This window comes from Asparagus officinalis, chromosome 7, assembly GCF_001876935.1.
Source record: "Asparagus officinalis chromosome 7, Aspof.V1, whole genome shotgun sequence".
In the NCBI taxonomy this organism is placed as follows: domain Eukaryota; kingdom Viridiplantae; phylum Streptophyta; class Magnoliopsida; order Asparagales; family Asparagaceae; genus Asparagus; species Asparagus officinalis.
In genome coordinates this window covers 3,095,944-3,111,571 of record NC_033800.1, presented here as the reverse complement: position 1 = coordinate 3,111,571, position 15,628 = coordinate 3,095,944, and the positions used below count along the sequence as shown (strand labels likewise).

The following is a 15,628-nucleotide window of genomic DNA, read 5'->3' as shown; positions in this document are numbered from 1 at the left end:
GTTGCTGTCGTGCGTTACCGCGGCAGCATACACTACCGCGCTCAGGCGCGGCAGTACGATCTGCCGCGGTAACTGAGCAACAACCCTTGGTTTCAAAAAACCAAGAGTTTGAGCCAAGTTCGTATTTTGGCCGTGGTACTACAAGATATGTATTTTGTAGCGTCAATCCCCTCGAAGGAGGATGTCAACTCTTCCTGGATGCCTCTCAAAGGAGGCAAACGAGGTTATACAGGCAAAAAACATCAGTTTTAAACAAATAGAGAGTTGAAAAGTCACCTCCAAACGGCGTGGCAGTAGTCTCGACCTCCTCAGGTGCTGGTGCCGCAGATTTCCCCTTCGAAACACGAGCTTTTTTTGGAGACATGATGAAATCGACCTAAAGAATCAAAAAGCTAGGGTTTTTAGATGAGATTCCAAGCAAAAGTGAAAATTAAAACCCAAAACGTGACCAATAGGTTCGGTTTTACCTGAGGATGAGAGATATTAAGCTCGAGAATTGAAAGAACTGAGGAAAATGTCAAATTTTGGGGGAAAGAATGTGAAACCCTAGATCTTGTTTGAAGAAAAATCACAAAAATTCGAAGAGATGGGGAAGAGGAAAGCCAAAGGACCTTTTATAAGGTATTTGAGAGGATTTGAAGGGATTTCGAACTCAGAGAAGCGGGTAAAAATGACCCGAGAAGACCCAACATATTTGAGAGGATTTGAAGGGATTTCGAACTCAGAGAAGCGGGTAAAAATGACCCGAGAAGACCCAACAGCAAACTTATAAGCCCGACTGGCCGAAGCGGTGCGCGACAGTCTATACTGTCGCGCTCGAGCGCGACAGTCCATGCTGCAGCGCTCAAGCGCGGCAGTATATGCTGTTGCGGCTGTGGATATTTTCATAGTCCACACTACTGCGCAGGAGCATGCAGCATACACAACGATCCCTTGGGTGTTTGAACATATACATCTCCTGTTGTATTTGGAATACATACCTGAACACTCCGATAAGTATATGAGTATAAATTACATCTCCTTGAACCTCCCAACGGGTATATGAGGTTAAACTATTTCCCGAACACTCCAATAGAGCATATGAGTATAAACTATTTCTCCATTCTTTGACGACAGTTCAAATTCAAGACTTCGACAACGGTCACGCGATAAACGCAGCACCAGAGGAATTTTAGCTATTCTACAAAGCACTGAATAGGCTAAAAGATGAAGAAGTCAAGAATTAAAGCCATCCATAGACTATGTTACGCAACTTCCTCAACAAAGTACTGAAGAAATTGCAAGGAGCTCATGATGTCGCGGCCATGGCGCGGCAGCATATTATGCCGCGGCCATGGCGCGACAGCATATGGTGCCGCGGCTAAGGCGCGACAGCATATCGTGCCGCGGCTAAGGCACGATAGCATAAGGTGCAGCGGCTATTATAGGGCGTGCTATGTTGGTTACAAGGCAGTTATATGATGATTATTTGAAGCCCACGTGGTGGCATATCAGAGATAGAACGTGTGCTGACGTGGACAAGCAGTTAAACCATGAAAAAGGTGGTTAAAAGTCGTGGGAGAACAGCTTCAAGCACGATGAAACGTGCTGGTAACCGCCTCTTTGGCCGCGGCAGTCCACACTGTCGCGCCAATAGCCGCGGCAGTGTCGACTGCAGCGGCCAAAGAACAGTCACTCGGTCGGTTATTTCGCCCCCGTTTCAACTGTTGTGCGCTCCTACCCCTATAAATACCTCCCTAGGCACGAAATAAAGGACAGAGAGCATTTTGGAGCAGAAGAGACTTGAGCTTTTGGTGATTTTGAGGAAGAAAGAGAGAACTTTCACCCTTTGACAAGCATCATTCGGTGATTCCTAGAGATCTAAGCTCAGACTTGATCTTTGGAAGAGTGAACATCTTACATCGATAAGATATTCGCTTTCAAATCTTTACTTCGATAAACGAAGGAAAGATCCCTAAACACCCTCAAGATCTGTGAATCGGTGGTCCACGAGCCAAAGCACTCCCGGCACAGGCAAAGTCCCACAAAAGCAGGATTCGATAAACGATTTCTGTGTTATTTTCTCGAGAGTTGTAATTTTTTTCTTATTTTCATTGTAATTTTCTGTAAAACTACCGAAGTTTAATGGAATCGACAATAGAAGCAACTTTCGCTGAAAACAAACTTGAATCTTTAACTTGATTTGTGCATAGCTTCACTCTGGTATTCCTTCCATCCTCCAATGTATATGATCATGTAGGCTCAATCCAACCAATCTCTGGCTCATTGTTTACCTAGAATAAATAAGAAAACACAAACACTAGACAAACAATATTGGTTATAAATTATTTGTTAAAACATCATCAAAACAAAAAGGCCAACAATGAGGACAACTCGAAAGGCGTCACATGTCGACGATTCGAAAGACGTTACGAGTCGTCCACTGGCTGAATCGACTGCTTAACCACTCCACTTGGCCGACACCTTGCGAGGGCAACTCAAAAGGCGATACTTCTTGACCATTCGACGAGTAGAAAGGTGACGAAATGCCTCGAGCCTTGAGCCCCCTACTGTGCACTAATGACCAATCACCTCACAATAAATTCCATTAAATGCATTATGAGCGCTATAATTTCTCTGCTCCTAATAGTATTTATGACACATCGGATCACGTCGCATCGCACACCCCCCATCACTTCGCATTAAACACCAAAGTGATATTTTCTCCACGCGTCGGCCAGCACATGTAAAGTTAAAGCTGACTGGGCCGCCAGCTCATGCCCGACCAAAATTACCATCCTACCCTCCTAGCACTACTATAAAAAGAGATACTATTTTCAATTATAAGGTAAGCTTTTTCTCACTACTCTCTGAGCTTACGAACTACTATAGTTCCTTTTACTTCTCCACACAAGCAAATAACTGATTTGATCATCGGAGGAACAACCGGGGAACCAGACCCAGCACTATTACGATTTGTTGCTTGTGCACGGAAGAATAGCTTGGTCAAGAACCAGGCATTCAGAGGTTAGAGAACCTTTTTCAACTCAATCAATCTCTTATTTGATTGCGTGATTTCATACATCAATTGTTACTTCCCATTATAATTATTTAATAGGGTAAATTACACTAAATTCTTATGAACTTTTAGCCCCTATGAACTTTCAAAATCACACTAAACCCCTAATGACTTTTCTATTTCAAAGAAAATTCTTAATAACTTTCAAATTTTTGTAGATATCCCCTATTAATTAGAACAAAAAATGGCCTAAAAAGGCATTTTGAAAGTTATTGGAGGTTTGGTGTAATTTATCAAAAAGATATTGGCCGGTTTCTACAAAAGTTATTAGGGATTTAGTGTGATTTTAAAAGTTCATAGGGTCTATTTACTACAAAATGCTAAAAGTTCATGAGGGTTTACTGCAATTTACATTATTTAATATTATAATTCTTAGTTCAAGTAATACTATTAAAATAACTATATTATTTTTACACTATAAAGTACTTATCTAATTTAATTTTTTAATTATGTACTTAAATTATTTAATGTTATAAACATTTTATAATTTTTTAAACTATCATTAATAATTATAGTAGTATTGTTAATATCAAATAATTTTTTTGAAATGTTAGTTTTCAATAATTACTAAGTATAGATTGTTCGGTATCATGTAATAATCTTTGAGCAAATACTCAAAAAGTAATATTAAATTATTTATTCAATTTATATAATAATATAATACTAAATAAATAGTATAATTCATAATTTATGTGATATTATTAAAATAATTACACTATTTATGTAATTAAATATTTATTCTATTTATTTTATTGATCATTGAATTATAGTATAATTCCTAATAGTATTTAGTAATATATTATTCTTTTAATTATTTTATTATAATTTATAAATGATTACTATAATAATTTAAGTTAATTGGTTACTACTAATAATTGTGTATACTTATTTTATAAATTATTTTATTATATTGTTTTTAAAAATTAATAGTTATAATATTATTGATAATTATAATTATTTAGGAAGATGAGAATGTTCATAATTAATAAGAAGTTATATTTATTTAGTGATTGATTAATTAGAGATAATGACATAGTTAGAATTTATCAAAATTTGAGAGGGTAAAAAAATTAAAAGTTTTAACACCCCAGTCCTCCTTTTATAATAGTATAAATAAAAATATAGATTATCATATAATCAAATTTAGTATTAGTATAATTGTTATCTCTCTAAATTTTAGGAGCTGTTTGGTTGATTTCTTTACAAAGGGCAAAAAATAATTTTTAACAAAAAAGCCTCAACCCACACGAACTTGTCGGGCTTCGTCGTACTTTGGCTCAAATTTCACTTAAATGGGTTCAAAACTTTTAGGGACACTTTTCTCCACTTTTTTGTCAGATTTTTTTTGTGTATCCAACCACACAGTAAAAATAAAAACGAAGACGAAAAATAGGTTTAGATAAAATACTAAAACCATTTTACCTTTTTTTTCACTCCAACCAAATAGCCCCTTATAGGTAATGTAGCGAACACTAATAGATCATCAACTTGCACCTACAGCAAATGGGAATATATGCATCATATATGTGCTATATTAGATATATATCTCCTTTTTGTACATTGAAATTAACAATCTATCAATCTAATTCTTTGCTATCAGTTGTACAAGCATCATTGTTATGACATATAATGACCTAAATGTTAATCTTCCCCCACAAGTCGGCATATGTCTCAAATTGGCTCGATATCATCTCGAATCGACCCTAGGCGGGGCGAGTCCAGTAACATCTTCACTCGGCCCTTAATAAGAGGGGTCCAAGTCAAAAGGCGTCATTTGTCAACCCACTCGAAAAGCCAAATCAAGAGGCAGTTTATCCTCAAGCTCCCCCCAGATAGCCAATCACTGTCACATTGAATGCATGGTCGGAATCATCATTGCTCCAGCCCCCAAAATCTTCATGACTCATCGCCCTTTGTCAGCATCATGTCTCCCTAGTCACAATCACATTAAACACATAGATGACTCATCTCCTCTACAGCTAACACCTATAGAGTATTTGGCGACTCAGTTGCTTGCCTAGACTCGGCCAAAGTTACATAAACCCCCCCCCCCCATCAGCCGGGTATAAATAAGCACACTACCTACTGACCACACAAATGCAATTTCTGCACACTAAAGGAGAATTATATCAGTTCTTTGATCCCCTTCAAATCGAAACTGACTTAATCGTCAGAGGAATCATCAGAAAAACTCAACTCCGCTCCTCTAATATGTTGTAGTTTTGTAGGACTCTCTTCCATCGGGGAATCAACCATCAAAGAAGGTCGTCAAGTTACCCTAATAAGCTCGTCAGATCAGCCCTAAACCCCCTGTTGAGAACCTCGCCATCAACAAACATCAATGGTAGTTTGTACAAATAATAGATAGCAATATATGCATCAAATTCGTGATAAATCTCGTTTACCTCTATAATTTTGCGTGGAGGGCACCCCGTATAAAAAAACTTTCTTTTCCCCACGGGAGCGTGGGGGGCGAACAAAAAAGCAAATCCAGCCGGGCGACACGCCAGCAAGGGACACGTGTCGATTTCTCCATCAACCGACCGTTTTCATGTCAGTCCCTACTCCCCTCGACCCCCCCCCCCCCCCCTCAACGTGTCTGTATTCTCTGTCCCGACCCGTAGACGCTTCCTCATTGGCCAACTGTTTCCGATAACTGCTTTAAACAACTCTCACCCATTTATGTACCTCCACGTGTCCCCTTCAAATCTGGGGCTAGATCGCGGGCCCCTAATATGGGCGGCCAGATTGATGACGCGTAACAGGAACAGGTTCTATGGACCTCTTTACGTATTCACCCTCCGCTTATTTGCCAATTTAGCTCCAAAATCTCGATCACGTAGAAAAGGGGAGGGAAAACAATTGCTGCCAGTTTTTTGCTCTTCCTAACTAAGTATGTGTTACAACATTACGTACATTTAATATGTATAATTGTGATTCTTTTTATTTTTTTTTTCATATTTACCCTTTGGCTATTAATTACCATTGCAGCGCAATCCACTCAAGCACCTGTAATGAAATTTAGATGCAAACGAAGATACGAGTCCGTCTAGCGTCTGCACACCATAGTGATGCTGTTATTGCCGTTCTAGTGATAAAAAATAATCTCTAATCAATGAAAGACAAGCGTCTCACGTTATGCATAATCAAGTCAGCACCTCAAGACAACTAGAGGCTCCACTCGGTCGACTCGACGCGACGAGATCTTGCTAGGACGACCCGAAAGACGTTATGTGACGACTTGAAAGACTAGACATTTTGAAAATTGGAGGACCTCCGTCAACCTAATCTACTTTCATTTGACCGTGTGATTACATACACCAACAGATATATCTCGAATGGAAAGATTTTAGGGGACATCAGCAAAGATGAAGAATTAGGGAGCAAATAAGAAGCATCTATGGAGGGTGGGGGGAGTAGCTATGCGAATAAGTATACTAGGAGGGCATATATGCAAAAGAAACAGCAATAGTTCAATACGAGGTTAACGTACTCTCTGAAGGCGCGGGCCCCTCCATAACGCGCCACGTGCCCCCCAAAGCATCTACGTGTTGACACTCCGAGAGCAGAAATCTGGATGAACGGCCGAGATCCGCCGTTGCCGGGAACAACTCAGCGTCAGGGACGGGCTGTACATGTCGGGGGCCTCTGCCCGTGACGGTGACGGGCAGCTGCCCGCTCAAATAATAAACCTCCCCTCCCTCTTTATAAAATCCCTGCAACAATTTCCATCGCTCCCACAAAAATATTCCGATATTTTTTCCCCTTCTCTCCCTCTCTCTCTCTCTTCTTGTTTGATTCATGGCGGAGATTTGTTTGGAATCCAGCGAGGCGTGTGAGTCGAGCCCCCGTTCGGCGAGGCGGCGGAGGATGGAGATCGGCTCGTTCAAGTTCGTCGGGCGGAGCGAGTTCCATGGCGTCCTCTGGCGAGCTAGAAGGAAGAAGACGGGACCGGGATCAGGATCAGATCGAGAAAAGCTCGGGAACGAGTCGAGCTCGATCTTGGGAGACGGCGATCGAATCGGGGGGGCGTTTAGAAGGAGCCCGCCGCGGTACGGGATGACGTCGGTATCGGGCGGAGGAGAGGACATGGAGGACGCGGTGTCGGTTCGCCGAGTCGCATTCTCTTGAAAGGATCGGATAAGCATCATTTCTTCGGGGTTGTTCGATGGCATGGCTGCTCTCCACGTAAAGATGATTCCATATTTTTGATCTCTCAAATAAAAAGGTTTCTGAAGGTTGGGTTTCTCTGAATTGTCGTCGAGGTCTAATTTGATTGAGCTTGCAGGGTGGCGGCCTCGTGTAGGCGATCGTATGCACGAATTTCGTGGCATTCGGATGCGTCGAGAAATCGGAACCAGCGGTTTCCGTAAGTGGAAGAGGTGATGGAGAAGGTGTTTCTCGGCGATGGATGAGGAGTCGTGGCGGCGGGGCCCGACGGGGCGGCCAGCTCCAGCTGCCGCTCTGCGAGCTGCAGACGCCCAAGTGCGATCACGTGGGGGTCCACCGCCGTGGTGGCGTTGTCAGCTCGCAGAGATCGTTGTCGCTAATTGCGGCCGACTCTTGGGCCGGTGCCTCGGCGAATGGCGCCGTCGTCCCTCCTCTCTGTCGATACAAGTGTAAGAAAAAATAAGTCTAAACAAACCGAGAAATCGGAACTGGTAAAAAAAATATAATCTAAGATGATTTATATGTAAACTAAGGAGCTGTCTTAAAAATTTTTTGCAGCCAGATCGGCTCCGACGAGTTGCAACGCGATTGAGGCGGCAGGTCGGCCCGAGTAATCTACTGGACGGCCGCCAGAGTTTCTCGGTGTCCTCGCCATGTCCGCGCGCCATCCGATGACAGTTATCTCAAGCCCTTCGTCATCTCCGAACCGGAGATAACAGTGACCGAGAGAACCGACGAAGACGAGTGCTTGATCCTGGCGAGTGACGGGCTGTGGGACGTCGTCAGCAACGAGACCGCCTGTGACGTCGTTAGGATGTGCCTGCGGGGCGACGGACGCGATAAGGCATGCTCCGACGCGGCCATGTTGTTGACGAAGCTGGCGTTGGCGAGGCAGAGTGCTGATAATGTCAGCGTCGTCGTCGTTGATTTGAGGAGGAACTTGTTGTAGCCGAGGGTTTTATGTTGTAGGTTGTTTTTAGTGGAGTGGCTTAATTTGTCTTTTTTTCCGGCTGCTTATATAGAGTGTTATTATTAAATCTGAAACCTAATTGTAAATGTAACAAAAAAAAAGGAGGAAGAATAAAAGATCATTATGAACCCGCATTCTTCGTAATGGGATGACATTTATTAGTCTGGATCTGTCAAATGCAAACTTACAACAAATCACACACCCTTGCAATCACATTATATCTCTTATTCGAAATTAAGCAAGGTACGAGAGTACATCATCAGCCTTCTCAATTCTCACACATAATTGGGCAGAGCATAAATATAGCCTCCCTGTCCCTTTATAAAGTCCACGAGAAAGCTTACACAAGCCGGACAACACATGTTAAGCCCATAATATGATTCTAGGAATTATACATCCCTTAGTATTATATAACCTGAACACATTTATGAGGACATACAAAGACTCTTTCGAGATGCTATGCTCCTCAGAAATCTTTGCCATTCTTGCCCTCCAGGGCCTTCTGCTTCCAGTAATCTCTATCGGTGCCGAATAACCTGATGAAGGTAAAATTAGATCGAATCGTACGAGAAAGGTATTCATGCTATATTGGGTTTTTACGATGAAACAAATAAAACACCAGCATGTACACAGAAACGTAAACTGGTTTTTGCAATGAAAGCTCATTTTGGAAATGTACGAGCGCAACGTGCCAGTAATGTCTAAATAAAATAAGAGCACTATAACTATAAGATAATAAAATGTAGATCCATGGACATCCATGATGGTCATTGGTCATATGCTTGCAAGCATGTTATTCAACTGGAGAGATGGGGGTCACTTTAATGAGGATTTAGTCTTACGAGAACATTGTGTCTTATTAAACAAGCAATTCTAGAAAGGTTATGTGTGGTATCTTAGCTGAATATTCTGTCTTGATCAAGTAGTTGATGACAGATTATACGTGGGGACTGCACCTCATAGATCAAGCATTAGGCCTATGCTCAATAAGAGGAATGGTGCCAGCATGCAAACATGTTGGCTCCCACATTTCCGCATGAGGATACCATGTAAAATATTTTAGGCTTTTTCAGCTATGCCCAAGCCTAGCATATGTCAGACAAGACTAACCCACAACTCATCAAGTTTAAGCATTCGAATGAAAATGGTTATCCACATTATGCATGTGCAAGCTAATTCGTTGTGTGTATATATATGGGTATATGTGGGACTAGGCGATTTGAGGCGATAGTTAACGTATTGAATTTATTGGTCAAGACTGGACGAGGCAACTTCCAAAAACTTCATAACCATTTCACATTCAGATGTCAAACTCCCACCTCCAAACATTTAAGACAAAGAAATCTAAAGAACTTAGGAAGTTGAAGATAATGTGTATTAACGTTTTTAATCTATCTAGAGATCTAGACTCTAGGCAAAAAAAAACTTTTCTTGCGATAATGTACTAACTGCTCCCTTTAGACCAAATAAGGAAATTTTTGAAATCAACTGCTGACAGCTTTTTCGTTGCATTTTCTTCTTACTATATAATAAACAAATAAATAAACAAATATTTAATATAATTTATGATTATAATACATGAAAGATTTATTTTACAAGTAGCATTCCTTTACAAGTTCATATATGTAATGGTTATGCCTACGTATTCATACTTATAGCAGTAGTTTGAAGAAAGGAAGTTAGCCAGAATAGGGATTTAGTTTCAAAATTGTTGGGGCCGCAAAAAAAAGAGACCGAGCTTATGTTTTGTAGCATATATAATGCACTTGCATATGAGGACAATAAAGTGTTGTTTATATACCTTATGGCTGGCAACAGTATAAATATATGGGTATAAGGCCAAAACACGATCCTACACAAAAAAAATGACAAGATATTCATTAGCTTAGACCTCTTATACTAGACAGCTGTTTGTCCTTGAAGGGATAAGCCATGCCTTACTTCACTGTGTGTAGCTGTACCTGTTTCTTATACCCAAATGCATTACACCCTGGCAGCATAACTTTTCTTATATCTGAAACTGTGTATACTTTTTATAAGTTTCGATGAAATTTCTTATAGAATTGAGGCACGCCGAGTAATATTTGCATCTAATACATGCTATCATGCTAGCACCGTCATGATGTTACTCTGTGAAACTGTAAATTCTATCTTAAGCCAATAATCATTTTATATACTGATAAGGCAGTAAATAAGAGTCAGCAAGCCTATAGATAAGTTAACTCACTATCTAACAGGAACATTTTCTTCTGGCATGTTTCCCATCTACCCAGGAGATATCACTTATCAGCATGAACAAATTGCTTAAACGAAAAATTCAATTGATAGTATATGAAACAGAATGAATATCTTCATACTTACCAATCCATGTAAGTAAAAGTTGATGAGTAATTTCCAGACTGGGTGTAAAGCACACGATGATGAAAATCATGAAATTCAGCACTGCAGATAGCAGCTATAAGGTGTCAAATGATGAACAAACACAGAATGATAGTGGCATAAAAAAACAGAACAAAAAAGTATTGTGATACTTAAGACTCACCCTCCATACAACGGCAGAAACTTTGAAGGGCTCCATGGAAAATCATAGCCAGAATGAGCCTCCACTGTCTCTATGACTCTCAGTGACATCCATAACCAAAGAGTGAATAGATGAGGACCAGTCAGGGCAGGACCAAGCACGGTACCAAATCCAAGCATCAATATCTCAGCAGGATGAGCATACTCAGAAGTCAAACCAAATGGGGTAGCATATCTGCACGTAATTAATTTCATAGATGAAGTATTATTATATTAATCAAGCCTTAAACATAAATGCTGAAAGGATTTGCTAAAGCAACGTAGCTTACTCATGATGAACGCTGTGGACATGCTGGTACAACCATTTTGTGTGTAGCATCCTGTGTCCCCAGTAGAACACAAAGTCTTCCAAAATGAAGTAGAAAATAACTTGTGATAAGACAACAGGCCTACGGAACAATATAGTTGACAATTAATTCCGATATATTACTAGAATGTTGGTGATAAATGGACAAGCCTATTCCTTCTTGCTTTCTTTTGCTTTTTTCCCCTTTGTTTCTTCTGAATGGTGAGATTCAACTAAAATTCACTTTAAGTACATTGTATAACTATAACTAGCACCCTTCAGGTGCTTTTAGCAAACGACGTGATTCAATCAACTGAAATCTCTCCAAAAACATTGGTCTATTTTTGTGTATCTAAAAACATGGTCTCTTGCTTCTGATATATTGCTCTTATAAAAATTAAGCTCCGCATATAAGAAAACCTAAATTTACCAGGGTGGCAGTGGAAGACTGCTCTTCAGGCCCATGTATCTGAATGCTGGATATGAAAGTACCATAATCGGCAAGTTCACAAAAACATGGTACAGGACAAGTTTCACGATGCATCTCCATTGAGCAGCTGGGGTGTTGACTTTTTTCTGCAGGACGCATATTAGTTTAGACCTTTGTTTCAAAACAGGATAATAGTAAATATGATGCACAAAAGAACTACATTGAGAAGAACAGATGAATGTGTTAATACATAAGCATCCAGCAGAAAGAATATACACAATGGTAATTACAATAAAAAATTTTCCAAAGATCATCATGTAAAACACTACTGATAATGCTATTAAAAAAGAAGAATAGATGGGAGGACACAAATTGGGATGTCCTGCTGTAGGGGGTATAAGAACCCTTTTTGTTCCATCACTAAACTGGTTTCTGAAAAGTTAGTCAAAGGGTTGGAGGCTTGGTTCTCAAGACGCGCAATCTTCCAGTAGCCCAGATTAGATTAAAAACTTACCATCCCATGACTGGACCAACAGAGAACAACAAGACAAAATGTGATGTCATTCAAGCATCTACCATTGTTACCTTCAAATACTGAAGAGGAGTAAATTTGTCTTTATATGATAATCATGGATTCAAAATTCATTTATGTAGTGAATAACCTTCCAGCTGTATGTGCCCCCACCCCCCCCCCCCACACACACACACACACACACAATGAAAAACCCCTTTTGTCTCGTCATTTAATTCATTCGTCTTGATTCAAGTATGTATGCTCAGTTTTTTTGGTTCTGATATTACTTTTTTGTTGGGGGATCAAGAACCCTCAATCCGTAGAACAACTTAAGATCAAATAAAAAGCACAACAATACGTTGTCTAGCTATGCCTATGCAATAGGGCAATTTATATGTAACTTTTAGTTTACTATACTATGCCACTTAACTCCTTGAACAAATGATTAAAAATTGAACAACCCCCACCCCATAAAAGAGGAAGAAGAAGAAAAGTTTGATATGCTAATTATGTTATGCATATTCCAAAGAAACTAGAAAAAGCAGGTGTATGAGACCAAAAAAAAACTAAATCTTCACACAATCTAAGTTAGACTGAATTAAAGATGAATAAACAGAAGAACATAGATTTCTATGCCATTTGCCCAATCGCAAGCCTACTCCATGAAAGATGCATAAGAATTTTCAGTAAAATTATGGAGAACACAAGATAGTAACTGAAGCAACTTCATAATTCCTCACTTGTCTCAACCTCTCATATATCTTACAAGAGTGGAAGCTATCTTATATCATATTATGAGGGAGAACATTAGCTCATATCATGGGAAACCCAGGAGAGTTTCCAACATAATGATGGAGAACATGATATTGTAAGAGAACCTTCTTAACCTCTCTCACTTATGTCAACCTCTCATGGCATCTCATGAGATGGAAACCATCTCTTACCCAGAACTATTAGAATATATTCAACTGAATAGTGCTGAAACGATACCCCACAGTTAATGACAGTCCATATGCTAGAAACACTATCCAACATTTAAATCAAAGCCCACATTAACGGGTAAACATGGGTCAAATAGTCCAAAGCCAAGGCTCTCATGATCCAGAGAAAGCAACTTTGCACAGAGATCAATTACAAAACTTACTGACACCAAAATACATGCAAGACAAAGCCAAGATAAGGGTATAAAAGAAAAGGGTAAATAGAAGAGAATTACCATCTAGATATAGTAAGTAAAAGCTTTATTTGAGTAATTAAACATCTAATTAAGCACACGGGGCCTTCGTGAACAGAAACAAACTCAAGATGGTATGCAATTACGTTTTTATGCATAAAAATTATAAGAAATCCAGAACATATAAGTAACTAAAACTGCAAGCTAAGTAACTTTGTCTGACAAACCTGAATTTTGTATTCGCTGAAAAGCCCAGATCTTTCAAGGAAGATAGACGGGATTCCAGACAGGAAAAAGACACTCTCATGTATTATGAATGTGCCAAAGGTAGCCAATTGAAAATCACTAAAATTTGTAGTCAGGTACTGCATTAGGGGAAAAAGCAGTTAGATGAAAATATTTACAGTAACAATTCATATCAGTCAAAATAACTCAAACACAAATTGAACGCAAAAACGGTGTGGACATCTCATAACTAGGAAGGGGACATTGTATAAACTTTGTATTAAATCAGTTATCTTTCCTCGAACCCATCTCAACGAAATCAACGACAATGACTTTTGCACCTATTTCTCCAAATACTGTTTGCAAATTGCCATGGTTTCTAACTTTGCTATGTTTTAAAAAAATATATGTATCACTGAAAAACAAGGGAAGGAAAATGAGGGCCACAACAGAAGGAAACAAAGGATCAGCCTCCCACATGAAGTATGAACCAAGCCACTTGCAGCCTATAAAGAATTAGCAGCTATCTCAAAGACAAGCATGACATGTTGGATGAAAGAGAAAAAAGAAACGGCAGATGAAAAAGACACATTCAACATTCATAAATTAGCTGAAGAATGAATAAATTAGGGTCGAAAAACAATGGGCATGTTAGTTAGCTAGAGCATCAACTAAAGGAGTAAGTGGGTCGCATCTTAACCGGTGTTCATCGATTGGAAAATTTTCCTTTATGGTGTGTTTGGGAGTTTACTTAGGGAAGGGAAGGAAGGGGAAGGAAGGGGAATTTTTCCCCTTCCTTCCCTTTCCCTCCATTACACCCCAATTTGGGGTGTAAGAATTTGGGCCAAATTTCCCCTCCATTCCCCTCCTCTACCCTCCAAAATAAAACTATGTTATTGGGTGATTAGGGTCCATTTTTTTCAATTAATCTAATCATAGATTCTAAAGTTCGCCACGAATTGAGGAAATCAACTGGAATATAGGTTGTTTAGTTGTCACTTCTGGACCAAAGTTTCAAGAATTATATTTTAAGAAAAAAAAAGCAGCTGAAGAGTCTGATTGGTTCAAAATACAGTCAACTCTGACTTGTTTCTAGCCCAAAGGATCTCTCATGGTTGCAGAACAACTTTTTATACAAAAAAAATAAATAAAAATTATGCATGTCAAGGAAGTAGAATCCAAACACGCAATTGAAGTCGTAAAATTCTCACCCAAAGGAAGGAATATTGTGAGGTTTACAAAATCCAAGGCAAAAATTTCCCAATTATCCAAAAGAAAGGCCTAAAAGCTACGAATATATACCACACCAAAAAAAAAAAAAATTTGTGAACAATGTTAGCATCCACGTGCGCCTCACGTGCCAAACTCTTAAGTTACTGTTTTAGGGTTTGCAACCAGTAGATGCAAAACAAGCATCAAACAAACCCTCGTTGCTCATTTCTAACCCCTGCCTTCGAGATTCAACAACCATAAGCTCAGAAACGAAAGCAGATCGAGGAAAGGAAATGGGAGCCCGACAGGGTTTCGCAAAATCGGAGAGATTACCTGCCAGCCCGATTCGAGAAGGGACGCCATGACGCGATCGGGAGATCCCGATCTCTTCTCAAACGAGAGAGGGGTCTCCTCCGAGAGGGAGAGGGAGAGGGAGAGAGGGGGGAGAAAAAAGAACGAATCTTTGGGAACAGCGAACGCGGATTTTATACAAATGGAGACAAATGAGAGCGAATCCTCGTGGGGAGCGGGCTTCGTTTTTTAAAGGGAAAATGGCACAAATACCCTATTATTTTATTTCCCCACGGTTGTACTTAAACTACTCTTTTTTAAGTTATAAAATACTACTTAGTATTTAGACCCGTGCAAAGCACGGTTCCAAAATGATTTTTCTGCAAATATTAAACATGTTACAAAAGTAAAGTATTCTGTTTTAGATATAAAGTATAGTGGTGAAAGTGAACCGAATAATTAATAATCATTTTGGTTATTATTTGTCCAGATATTTGATCAAGTTCGATTCAATAACTACTTCATTAACCAAATTTCTAAAGATCAAATAACTACTCAAAACTGAAACCGAAATAGCACAATAAAGATCAATTTTTTAAGTGCATAAATGTGTGAAAATATTTATCTAAAATTTAAATATAAAAGGTGAAATAAAGTTACTGTTTCATAAATGTGATAAACCGAGTTGACACTCCGATTCGATCCATCCATCATTATC

At 39.4% G+C, this 15,628-nt stretch overlaps 1 protein-coding gene across 1 annotated transcript; it reads right to left on the bottom strand.

The window, feature by feature from the left end:
• LOC109848520 (methylsterol monooxygenase 2-2-like) lies at window positions 8,391-15,125 on the bottom strand. The gene is made up of 7 exons (XM_020418055.1): window positions 14,953-15,125; window positions 13,410-13,547; window positions 11,495-11,640; window positions 11,048-11,167; window positions 10,741-10,953; window positions 10,560-10,640; window positions 8,391-8,734 (listed from the first exon to the last, which is right to left on the bottom strand). Exons 1-7 carry the CDS (start codon window positions 14,980-14,982, stop codon window positions 8,665-8,667), a joined length of 798 nt encoding a protein of 265 aa, XP_020273644.1. The 5' UTR covers window positions 14,983-15,125; the 3' UTR covers window positions 8,391-8,664.

Bases quoted from the DNA above. Each gene is read 5' to 3' on its own strand.
- LOC109848520 (XM_020418055.1), bottom strand. From the start codon at position 14,982: ATGGCGTCCCTTCTCGAATCGGGCTGGCAG. The intron at 13,548-14,952 runs GTAATCTCTCCG...CCCCTAATGCAG, and splicing joins TTCTCGAATCGGGCTGGCAG to TACCTGACTACAAATTTTAG. The intron at 11,641-13,409 runs GTTTGTCAGACA...TGCGTCCTGCAG, and splicing joins TCAGCGAATACAAAATTCAG to AAAAAAGTCAACACCCCAGC.